We start from the raw sequence: 12,836 nt of genomic DNA on the forward strand, positions 1-12,836 counted from the left end.
TCGTCTAAACCCTGATTCTGTAGTAATTGTGATTCATGTTTGTGATTTGAATCATGATTCCAATCATGATTCAAATCACGATTCTGGCTTGAGGTCGGATAAACGCAGCCTATATATGCACGGATTGAAAATGGAACGAAAGAATTTACGAAGCGTGAGGTTCTGCCGAGAAGGGATCTCAGACGTTTGCCTGACCTCATCAAATTATATAGGGAGGGCATGGTTCTCAAAGATATTTCATATTCGTATAAAATGAGCAGGTGACAGAATCAGTTCCCTTATTTGAATATCGACCCGGATGATAATGCAAGCGAAACTTTAAAATGTCATAAGTTTCTTATTTCATATCCGATTATGGTAAAGTGTTCTCGTTTTTAACTTGTTTTGTTGGCGGGGAACCCTAAATGGAATGAAACCCTTAATTTGTAACCAGGTTTATTTAACATTAAAATCATGTAATAATTATGTGACATGGTGCATTCGTTTCCCATGTATTTCAAGATGCACGTGTTTATAAATAAATTTTGGTCAAAAGTGGTTTTAGTTCCTTTTGGGCTCTTTAAAATCTAGATCTTCATATCTTCCAAGAAAAAGAGAAAGAGAGGGGGTGGGAGGGGGAGGAGAGAGAGGGAGAGAGGCAGAGAGAGACAGAGACAGAGAGAGAGAGAGAGAGAGAGGGGGGGGGGTATGTAGAGCCATGGCTGGGGCCTACTTGGGGATAGGTGAGACTACGTTTGACCTAGCTAAAGCATCCGTCACCATGCATCACCAGTTTTACATGTATAATGCTATTCACGGTTACAAGTCGAGCAAAAACTTGAACTCTTGACTTCTGAAATGTTGAAAAACATATCCTTTGTCAACCTGTACATGGACCACGAGCGCAGCATATTCTCTGCTCTGGAATGTAGCTCTGTGCATTAAAGAGGATTATATCTCTGCATTATCATAAACATTCTTTTATATGTTTACTGTGACATATGACGAGGGGAAAATATGAATTAATCGATAATATTTGCATGATTTTGTTATCACTGAAAAGATGAACTTTTGACTCCTGAAATATTGAAAAACATATCTTTTGTCAACGTGTACGTGGGCCATGAGCGGAGCATAGCACTATTTATGATGTATGGTATTATCAATTCATTATGCCTCTGCTCTGGAATATAGTTCTGATGTGCATTCAACAGGATCATATCTCTGCATCGTCATAAACATTCATTCATTTACTGTGACACATGACGACAGGCTAGGGAAACTAATGAATTTATTGGTAATATTCGCATAATATTTTTCATCACTGAAACATGTTCGCGCAGGGCAAGCTTCGTCTGCTGGGCTGCATATGTTTCATGCTCGTGTTTTTTCCACTCTGGGTGATAGATGCATGGCGGCTTTCTTGGCCAGCATTCATAGTGTGGGGTAAGTTGCTTACAATTTATGAGAGTATAGTACTACGACAGTATGTATGTGGTATTATTCTGGTTTTTTTTTCAATAACGTACATAAACGTAGGCATGGTGGGAAGCCAACTCTATACAAAGATGAATTCGATCGGCACTAGTAGTATAAAGGTACGTTATACTATAAATCATTTCTTTGAATATTTTCTACATACGAATTCGTACGTATAGGCCTTAATACCTCAGGTCTCCTTTCATATTAAATCGACAATTTGACCACTAGAACTAGAATAACAATAGTCCTCAAGATAAAAATGATTATACGACACGTTAGCTCATGATTAAGGGCGCCCTCAATAATAAGGGTTTACGTAGAGTATTGGTGTCCCACTTAAGATTGGCCATTATTGTCCCCCTGCCATACCTCATTCATCTTATGCCCGTGATATATTTGATTTCCTACTATTTTCTATACCATGTATACAATTTTTCACAAATTTCGTCTCTCTTTGGTTGCAGTGATGCGCAAGTTTGGGTACTATGGAGAAACGTGCAGCTTAAATGAAAATGTTGTATGATGCTTTATGCTAACTGTAACTGGCGTTCAGACGGCCATCCCCTCCCCCTCCGAAAAAAAAAGAAAAGGAAAACTTTTGTGAATAGTTTTCTCTTTTCAAAATCTTTCTAAGAGTACATTTTTTGGGGTATTAAAATGGTCGAAATTGTTGTTCACTCTAATATTCTTAAAACTTTAGCTCCATCTACCATACCTGACCCCCTCCAAATATTGTTGGCTCATTACGCCACTGCAACTGTGTGACATAGATTACTAATGTATGTTTTCTTAAATTCATTACAGTGTGTGCTCTCATCTGCATGTCTACGATTACATTTATACTGCTACACGTCTCCTTCTTGATTGCACCAAAATATGATGACGTCAAGCTCTTAATATGTCGGTATTTATTCATGAACATTATGGAATGGGTTGGGGCTTTCTACCAGAAACGGCAAGAATTGGACTCGATCCATTGCATGGAGATGCAACAAAGGTTTCTCATGAAGACATTGTCGGAGATGGCGAAGACTGCTTACGGAAGAGACCACGGATTCGCTAAGATGACTTCAGTGTCTGACTTCCGGACCAGTCATCCGCTGACGACATACGCGCATTATCGGCCGTATGTGGAGCGCGTCGCACAAGGAGAGGAAAACGTGGTACTCCCAGGAAAGCCTTCGAGGATAGCTTTGACATCAGGAACAACAGGACGTCGGAAGCTTATCATCGCTTCTAAGAAACGCCAATCTGTCTTTCTCTTCAAACTGGGCACCGTGGTGTCTCGTGTGCTCCGAAAGCGGTACGATCCTGGGCAGTCCCTGTTGCAAACGGTGTGTCTTCTCTACGTTCACACCGAACCGAAGATGTCTGAAGGTGGGATTCCAATGGGCCCTATCTCGATGATTCAGATCCCAGATCTACTCTTTCGGATCACCTTCAGCACACCGCCGGCGGGAATGCGACTGACCAATGAACGACATGCTATGTACGTTCATCTCCTTTTCGGACTCAGAGATCCGACCCTCAAGTACATCAGCGCATTCTTTGCCCCGACAATGTACTCGTTCTTTTCCCTACTCGAGGATGAATGGCGAGATCTCGTTGATGATATCGACCAAGGAAAGATTAATGTCCACCTCGACATCGATGCTGATGTTAGAGCTGCTCTGAAATCAGAGTTGGTGCCAGATCCTAAAAGAGCGGCTGAACTAACCAAGGAGTTTCAGAAGGGTTTTGTCGGTATTGCAAGACGGATATGGCCGCGGATGAGGTACATGCTTGGGATATCATCTGGGGCATCCGTGGTCTACGCAAAGCGTTTACAGGCTACGTACACAAAAGGTAGGTCTACTATTTTTCTCCTACAGCATTTGGGAAATCAGTGATGTTTGAAAAACACAGTGTGTTTTACAGTGTGTTCACTGATCGGAAGACAATGTGAAACTGTGCTATTAAAGTGCACAAAATGTAAGATACTGAATCCTATATTCACAGAGCCCACTATGTGTACACACTCGACATTGCACTGTCCAGGTAACCACAGTGTGACATTATCTTTTCATTCTAACACACCGTCATAATCATATCTCCACATAGTTCACTGTTTGAACACCCCTGTGAACACACTGTGTGAAACTTCTTTCCAGCAGGGAAGCAACGAGTTTGATGATACCAACTGAAGATCACTCTTGCCAAAAGGTATACTAAATTTAGGAACCTGTATCGAAATGTACCAGCGGCGTGTCAGAACCTGAAAATTAACATGTCAAATGCAAATAATATCACATGTCAATAAAAGTCAAGATCGTATTTTCAGACCATTTTGTTCCTCCTTATTCTCGGACTTATTTTAGGGATTCCACTCATTTCGTCTACCTACAACGCATCGGAAGGTACAATTGGCACACTTTACGGAAAAGACCATCAGTACATTGTAGTCCCTGGTGATCTGTTTTACGAGTTTATCCCGATCGAACATAGGTAGGCCCTAGATGTTTACTCAATACACTCGTTTCAGTGCTTTATAGCCCATTATTTTACTCTTCTCCAGGAAAATATACCAATTCCCCTTATGGCCTTATTGCTTCTTAGCAAAAACTTCCTCACAATTATAGTATTTATGTTTTGGAAAAAAAAAGGAGGAATAAATGGATGCTCTAATTCGACTACGAAGGGAAAAAAATGATGAAGATCAACACTCAGAAGAAAAAAAAGAATATGAGTAATCATAAGCTTCAAATTCAGTAGGAATTCCGGTTCCCTCCTGCCCTCGGATATCCCTTTTCCTCGTAAACTTAATTGCTAGCCTTCCAAGTGGTAAATTGAAAACATGAGTTCAACTGGAAACATACCGACTGGCTATTGATACATTTGTTTCTTGAGAGTGTTAATACAATTTAATGTGATTTTTTTTCTTAAAGTGAAGAAGACCAACCCGATACACTCTTGGCAGACGAAGTCAAAGAAGGCCAAACGTATGAACTCGCCATCACGAACATGGATGGTCTTTATCGATATCGCCTTGGTGACGTCATCAAAGTGACGAAGTTCCACAACAGTGCTCCAATCCTGGATTTCCAGTACAGGTGATTGTAAAACGACCGTATACATCCGATAAGTGTTGCGGTTTACCTTATACGCATGTCGGTATCGAGATCGATATTAACGAGTTTTCGCTCCACAGCTCAGGATGCTTTCAAAAACACAGAAAATTTATTGTCGAATGCCCTTCATGGCAATGAGCAACCAAAAAGTCTTTGTCGATAATTGGTAAATCAAATCAGCAGTTTCGTCCTGGACTCTGGGCGAACGACATATTTGCAAGTTGTCGTCAGCTCCGAAACTTCAGACGAACTGCTGCTCCTGTTCACCACTTCTTTACAAAGGCCCGTATTCTGAAACCGGGTTTAATTTAAACTCTGGTTTTAAGTTGTGGTTTAACTATGGAAAGCCAGTTGTAACATAAATCTCTAACAGTAGAGGTTCAGCGTATCAGCTCATTTGACTCCCAAAACATTAACTGCCTAGGAAGGGTAAGTATGACAATTGTCTTCACCATTAAATAATTAGTAAAGAGCACAGTAAACATGAGAAGCATTCACTGTAAACAAAAATTTGAAACGTTTGGCTTCCCATGATATTAGCACCGAGTTAGACCACGGTCTAAGTTAAACCCGACTTCATAATACAGGCCAAAGACCTTTTAGTTGTTTCATTGTGATTTTACATGCATTTTAATTACATTTTACAGTGTTCTTGAATTGGTTCTGAGTGGCGGCGCGAAAACCCGCTATTGTTACGGATCCACGTAGAGCGTTCCACAAGGCAGTCCAGATTGAACCTTCAAAAAGAGAAGCTATATCTTTCCCAAAACTATAACGTGGAGGGACGGACTCCCAAATTCCCTAACACATGCCTATCCCTTCAACTTTGGCTATCAAATACTAGTATATCAATGACAAAAATTAATGTGATTGAAATGGTCATTTTAGGATGGAAATAAAATGACAAATACATTTTTCTGTATAAAAACAGATCTGGTGAACTTCTGAATTTGAAAGGAGAAAAGACAACGGAAGTGAACCTGAGGTCAGCCATCGTAGATACACTAGCAGCTTCCGGAAAGGTCATTGTTGACTACTCCTGTGTCGAAAGTGTGCTTTACGAAGATGCATTAGGTGAGATCCATTTTTGTGGATTTTTTTCGCCAAAACACATCTTCCTTTAATTTGCATTGTCAAAATAATCTCGCATTGTACCACGATGCTGGGGCCTGTTAAAGAGTTACAAATATTGTAACTTTGTCATTAATATGGCAACTACCACGGAAATCTGGACTGTGATTGGCTTCCCCACCCTGTTAGCATGTGGCCAAGTGCAGCAGTTAAAGACCTTAATGAAACGGGCATGTGCTATAATGTGATTCGCTTGTTTTCAGTACACTGAATATGTCATACAAATGTATGTTCATATAACATGTTCTTCTTCTGATTTAGGTCATTCTGATCTCAGAAACAGGGTCTATTATGTTATATTTGCTGAACTGGATGACGACGACAGCACAAGCGAGCTGAACGTTGACGAGGTACTCTCTCTTTCATTTTCCCTTCCCCTTCACTCACCCTCTCCCCCACACTTCCATGGATTCCAGACAATCGGCACAATCACGACATTATTCAATCAGCCACATTATCATCACGTAGCATGGTTTTATATATAGAACTCTTAAAAACTCAATTTCCGATAAGTTAAATTGCTTCATTTCGTCTAAATGAAAGTCAATGAGCCTGTTTTGCAATGAACAACCAATAAAAGCCAAATTCCTTTGAATAAAAATAAGTTTGCCAATCAATGTGGATATAATGGCAGAATCCTGTTTCTAGTTTTTTCAGCAAAAATGTAATCTTCTGAATTCCCATTCGAGTTTTCAAATATTATTTTGTTATCAATTCTCAGCTAACATCACAAGTCGACACTCAACTACAGGCGGATGCAGCAGGTTACGCCCATCAACGGAAACGAGATGCGATTGGTCGGCTGAAGTTAGTCATCGTCCAACCAGGATCCTTCCAGGCTCTTCGCGCTCATATATTGGCAAACACCGCATGTGCATCCGCGACACAAATGAAGATCCCTAAGAAATTACTCAAGGCAGAATGGATACAGCTATTGGTGGATAGAGATATTGAAAACGTCTAACGTCCAAAAGGGTTTATAGGGACTATAGCAACAATACCCCTCCTATCAATGTCAAGACAATCAGTTTTCGTTCCTTGCTCAGCGCATGCGACATGGTTGTGCGAGTGCTTCCCCCTTTTTTATCTTTTCCTCTTCTGAGGTACTTTATTTCATAAAATAAAAATAACAATATAATAGCATGTACAAAAAATTTATGAACCGGTGTAAATCAACAAAAAAAGTGGTTATATATACAGATGCAGAAAGAGTAAGAATATCTAGAACAGAAACATATAGAGTTCTACTAATGTATCTTTCTTATTTTTGTATTTCCACTAAACATAATACTTGAAATCATTTTTAAATATACCTTCCAAATTTCTAAAGTAATTAAGCATAATTATATACCTTGTAAATTGCATATTGTGAATAAGCTAATAATATGTTAATCGAATTAAATTTAGACTCACTGATTTAAAACCAAATACAATATTTTTTTTCTTCTAAATAAATGTCTTTTTGAAGCAAATCTTATCAATTTATGAACCCTTTCCCCAAAATCAGCTGCTTTCCTTATATTCATATTTAAAAAAAAATTCTAATATTGAATACATCTCATTTGGCATGTCAGACAGAGTTGTAAATTCTTTCCGCGTGCTGATATTTTGCTGTTAATTCAAGTTGTCATATCCAATTATCAAATATTTATACTTAAATACTTAAAAATCTTCCTGGTGTATATGCCCATTGGTGGTGGCTATTAAAAGTATTATTCACATTCGGGTAATAGGATGATTCCATACGTCATTCGAGGTATGTTTTAAAAAAGGGACGGTATAATCAACACTTGCCGTCTGACAAGGTGTCAGGGCCCCGTTGCAGAAAGCGTTGCGATCAAACGAAACTAACAAAATCAAACGCAGCTTTCTTTTCAACCAATGAAACGCTCGCACTCCTGGACTTGCATTTAACACTTTAAACGCAACTCTTTCTGCAAATGGTCTCTTTCCTGAAATGTGATTGGCTGAGAATCATAGGTGTTGAAGATCGTTAAAGGACAAGTCCACTCCAGCAAAGAGTTTATTTGAATAATAAGAGAAAAATCAAACAAACAAAACACTGAAAATTTCATCAAAATCGGATGTAAAATAAGAAAGTTATGACATTTTAAAATTTCCCTTAATTTGACAAAATAATTATATTCACATCCTTGTCGGTATGCAAATGAGGAGACTGATGACATCACTCACTCACTATTTATTTTGTATTTCATTATGTTCCAATTTTCTCCCTGTTGTCGTGTGAAACAATGATTAATTCCTCCCTGAACATGTGCGACTAGCATTGTTTAATACTATATGGTTCAATCAAGTTGGTCCGTACTGTCAAATCTGTAAAAAAGAAATATTGTATAATTCAAACAATAAAAAACAAAATAAATAGTGAGTGAGAGACATCATCGACTGTCTCATTTGCATGTCACTGAGTTGTGCATATCACTGTTTTGTGAAAAATAAGCGAAACTTTAAATGTCATAACTTTCTTATTTTACGTCCTATTTTGATGAAATTTTCAGCATAATGCTTGTTTGATTTTTCTCTATTTATTCAAATCAACATTTTTCTGGGGTGGACTTGACCTTAAAGGAGAATGAAACTCTTGGAGCAAGTTGGCTTTTGTGAAAGCAGAAAAATCAAAGAATAAGATCAACAAAAGTTTGAGTAAAATAGGATTAGCAATAGAAGAGTTATGAGCATTTGAATGTCGAGATCACTAATGTTATGGAGATCCTCCCATTGGCAATGCGACCAAGATCTATGATGTCACAGATGAACAACTCTCCCCTTTTGGACGCTGAAAATATACCCCAAAACATCTCTTTTTGCTCATTCTAATCATATGACAAACGATTCATCAATGATATAATGTTGTGAAACCTATGTACTTGTCCTCTCATAAAGAGAACACCTCACCTTGTGATAGACTCTATAAAAGTGATAATATAAGTGAAATAAGTACTAAAGTAATGAGGGAGTTGTACGTGTGTGACATCACAGATCTTGGTCGCATTGCCAATGGGAGGATCTACATGGCATTAGTGATCTCAATATTCAAATGCTCATAACTTTCTTATTATACATTCAATCTTCCTCAAACTTTCAACAATATGTTTCTTTGATTTTTCTCTTTGATATGGATTCAGCTGGTTTCAAGGGTTTCATTTTCCTTTAAATATACAACTTTCGAATAAAGGAGGTTTTGCCGGATGAAACATCGAGCAGTCCTGACATCGTGTACGTCCTTTCATGAAACATTCCTGAAAAAACCCACAAAGTCATAAAGTTGAATATAAGTTAATCAATTTATTTTGATTTTTTTTTTCATTGTGCATATAAACATCTATGTACTTTAGAATTAAATGTATGTTATAAAGTCAGATTAATTGAATATATTTATACTGAAGTCTTCAAGAGATATTTATTATTTTTGTCATTAGCTAAATAAGTTGTTTTTTTAATACTCTAAGGCGTTGTAAATCGCTTTGTATTCATTATTTTGTTGTCATTTTCTAAATATAATTTTTTTCTAATAAAATTCTAAAAGGCGCTGATCGCAATTACAGCTTCTGCTGGGAATTGGGGATGTGGTTCAAAGAAGGAAAATATTTAAAATTGAATACAAAGAGCAATTATCTACTCATGCTTTCATCATCTTGTGATTGAATAAAACTGTTTTAAGTGCATTTACTTCCATTATTATATCAATTGCTAAAAAAATACCATATATCCAAAATATTCTTCGTACATTACTGAGCACAATAATTTACCTTCAAGAAACATTATTCAAATAGATGACTGATTTCAGTCAGTGATTTCAAAATTTGATTTGCGAGTATAAAAAAGTTACAAAGATAACAGAACAATATGCATACCAGACAACCATGAGCAAGTTACATCGGTCATAATACAATCCGTCTTTTAGCTGGATGGCGGTTTTTATGATTCACGATTTATCTTGCAAGTGTAAATCATTACAACATTGATTGCCATCATAAAGGTTCCTTTTCTTCATTTTTAAAATTTCAGTCATTACTCATTCCTAAGTTTGTCACCTTTGTTTACACGGAAGCAAAAGCAAATACATAATCTAAGAAGTTTATAAGCGAGGAGCATTACTGTTAAACATATTAAAGTTAATATCAAAACAACATCTAACAAATGATACTGAATAAACGATAAGTCGTGGGCAGGGGATCGCATGTAGCTTCCACCATGTTTGATGACGTGTTCTATCCAGAAAGCTGCTCGATCAGGTGCTGTCATTGGCCGGTCTCTTAAAATAGCCGAAGCACGCTTCGCGTTCTTACTGTACTCTGGATTTCCCAGAGCTTCTGTCAGGGTCTGGTAAATGTAGTCTGCGTTCAAACGTGTCTTGTCAAGAGTGGTACCGAGTCTCAACTCCTTGACCATGACAGAGACGTCGACCTGGTCGCCGACAAGGGGCATGACGACCAGAGGCACACCGTGGTACACTGCCTCCAGGAAACCATTGTTGCCACCATGATAGACCAGGAGACGGGTCTTGGGATGACCGAGGACATCCTGGAGAGGAAGCCATGACAAAAACTTGATGTTTTCTGAAAAGCGTTCTGGTGGATCTGCTCTTAGGTGAAACAGAACCTTATGAGGCAAACGGCCGAGAGCCTCGAGGAAATCCTCAGTGAGCTCGGGTTTTGATTTAGTTATCTCTGTGAAGTTCGAACCAAGCGAGAATACAACGACTCCTTGCTCTCCAGAACTTTGCATGAATCTTTCCAACTCGTCCTCTAGACGCTGAGCTGGTCTTGCAGTAAGACCACCAACTGGAATGACATTCGGAGTTAAGGGATACGGGAACCCAATTGAAAAATCCGAGTTAATGAGATATAAATCAACTTCCGTGTGAATAGAACTTTTCATTTCTGGATCCAGACCGTATACATCTACTATCCCCTGAAGGGGTTTTGAAATAAGGTTGTAAGTAAATATGTTTCCTACCAGGTACGAAATGGTATTACTAACGCGTTGTGGGAATGACATGCTAGAAGCCAACCCTGTGGAAAGCATAGGTTGATAGGATGGGTTAACTGGAGACCCAGCAAGCTGTTGTATGTATGGGAATGCTGCTGAAGTGGAGACGACGACTCCACGAATTTTGGTGCCTCTTTGCTTTGAGAAGAATGCCTTCATGTAGATTCCACAAGGCCAAACCACATCAACCACCACAACATCCACATCTTGCAAACGTTTCATAAGCTTCCCGTCGCTAAACAGTGCCTCGCAACTCCGCCGGTTTAGATCCGAGAACATTGATGCCAGGACAATCATTTGGCTATACTGCTTACCAGCAAAAGCCAGGTCGTTCATTTTGTATTGAAGGTGTTCATAATCTCTGTTTAGACTTGGAAAGCTATAGGTTTCGAACTTTAAAAAATCAGTGTACTCGGGCTGAACATATTTCCCGCTAATCAAATCATTAATTAAAAAGGTTACCTCATGTCCTCGATCAACGAGAGATCTTCCTATAGGAATCAATGCCATCACGTGGCTCCCTCCTGTATAAACTCCTACGAATAATACTCTGGCACTATCACACAATACTGAACGGCCAAACAACAGACAGATAGCAAAAAGCACATAGCCATTTTTGAAAGCCATATTCCATTGCGCGGCGAGACCCGAGTCTAAAGAGGTGATTATTATCTATCTAAATAACCTAGCGGACAGTTTGGTGACAGTTCGTATGATATCATTATTTGGACTTGTCGATTTCCCTTTATCGTTGAGTTCATTCATGGTATACTTAATAAAACAGGACTTTGAACTCATATTACTAGACACTCGCACTTGAACTATATAGTCCGACCTCTGAATACAGAAAGATTGTGTCTTTGTGGTAAACTGTAATCCTTTCCTTTTGGTTTGGCAGAGTTTGTTTTGGGTGCGTGGGGGGGGGGGGGGGGGTGCTCATGGGCTCGTACCCGTGCCAGTGAAGTATTTTTTTCTTAAAGGACGAGTCCACCCCAATAAAAAGTTGATTTGAATAAAAAGAGAAAAATCCAAAAAGAATAACACTGAAAATTTCCTCAAAATCGGATGTTAAAATAAGAAAATTCGTGGGGCTATCATACAATACGATTTCAGGGTGTTCATGATTGGAATTTGTTACCTTATGTTGTGAAAAATTCTTCAACTTTAACGAGATTCAAATGCTTATGTAAACAATTATTGTTTAAACGTTTGATGTGCACTGAGTAGAGGGCATTCTTTCTCCCTCTCGATCTCTATCTTCCCTCTTTCTTTCTTCCCTATCTCTCCTTTACTTTTTCTCTCCTCTATTTAACGAATGGATAAACAAAATTGCAAAAACACAAAATAAACTGATAAAGCAAGCGAGCAAGGCAAGACAAATAAATATTGATTCTAAATTGTATGTATATGACTGTGTGTGTATGTAGGTGAGGGGGAATGTGCCATCTTATCGGGTGATCGCATCCGATCAGGTCATATTTTCGCAATGTTTTGTGAAAATTATAATCCCAATATCCATATTTCAAGGGGCAACTACTTCTTGCCCCCACCACCCCTCCGCTACGTACGTCCATGAAACAGAATAACACGTTAAATTTTAAATTCTCATCCATGCAATTCAGTGGCGCGGAGAGAATGAAGGAGGAGAAGTGTAAAAGGAAGAAGGAGGAGCAGAACAAGAAAAAAAAAAGGAGGAGAAAAGAAGAAGAATTAAAGAGAGGAAATAAGAAAAGAACAATGAAGCATATTTTACGCAATTCCCCTTCTCATCCCATCATCTTTCTTTATCCCATTAAAATATTTGCTTGTTTAAGTTTATTGAATGTATGAAAATTCTAGTTTTTGTCCCTTCAAAGATGAAGAGCGCATCTGGGCACAATGAATGGTTGATAGTTAAGCGATAAATTGCCGTTTTAAAACCTCAAGGAGTAAAGTCCACCGTGAACCATCTCCATCCCCGTTTCCGTTTGTCATCCCTGACCGGCTTATCCTTGAGAACATTAATGAAAAGTAATATATTAACTAATATTTGACAAGAAAAGAGAAACCGAAGGGTTTGCATAAAATCAATATGGATAAGTTATTGTCCGTAAAGCATTTTTAGTGAGGGGTGATTACGTCGGG

At 38.4% G+C, this 12,836-nt stretch overlaps 2 protein-coding genes across 2 annotated transcripts; one reads left to right on the forward strand and one right to left on the reverse strand.

Moving 5' to 3' along the window:
* The first annotated feature begins 847 nt into the window (after window positions 1-847).
* On the forward strand, window positions 848-7,432 carry LOC135154405 (uncharacterized). Its single transcript, XM_064100554.1, has 7 exons — window positions 848-1,425; window positions 2,266-3,306; window positions 3,819-3,945; window positions 4,386-4,550; window positions 5,500-5,642; window positions 5,961-6,049; window positions 6,421-7,432. The coding sequence occupies exons 1-7, from the start codon at window positions 1,311-1,313 to the stop codon at window positions 6,661-6,663; spliced, it is 1,923 nt and encodes a 640-aa protein (XP_063956624.1). The 5' UTR covers window positions 848-1,310; the 3' UTR covers window positions 6,664-7,432.
* A 1,561-nt stretch (window positions 7,433-8,993) lies between these two features.
* Window positions 8,994-11,426, reverse strand: LOC129278792 (UDP-glucuronosyltransferase 2B7-like). Its single transcript, XM_054914963.2, has one exon. The coding sequence runs from the start codon at window positions 11,337-11,339 to the stop codon at window positions 9,732-9,734; it is 1,608 nt and encodes a 535-aa protein (XP_054770938.2). The 5' UTR covers window positions 11,340-11,426; the 3' UTR covers window positions 8,994-9,731.
* Between the last annotated feature and the right edge of the window lie 1,410 nt (window positions 11,427-12,836).

Source organism: Lytechinus pictus, chromosome 1 (genome assembly GCF_037042905.1).
Source record: "Lytechinus pictus isolate F3 Inbred chromosome 1, Lp3.0, whole genome shotgun sequence".
NCBI lineage: Eukaryota > Metazoa > Echinodermata > Echinoidea > Temnopleuroida > Toxopneustidae > Lytechinus > Lytechinus pictus.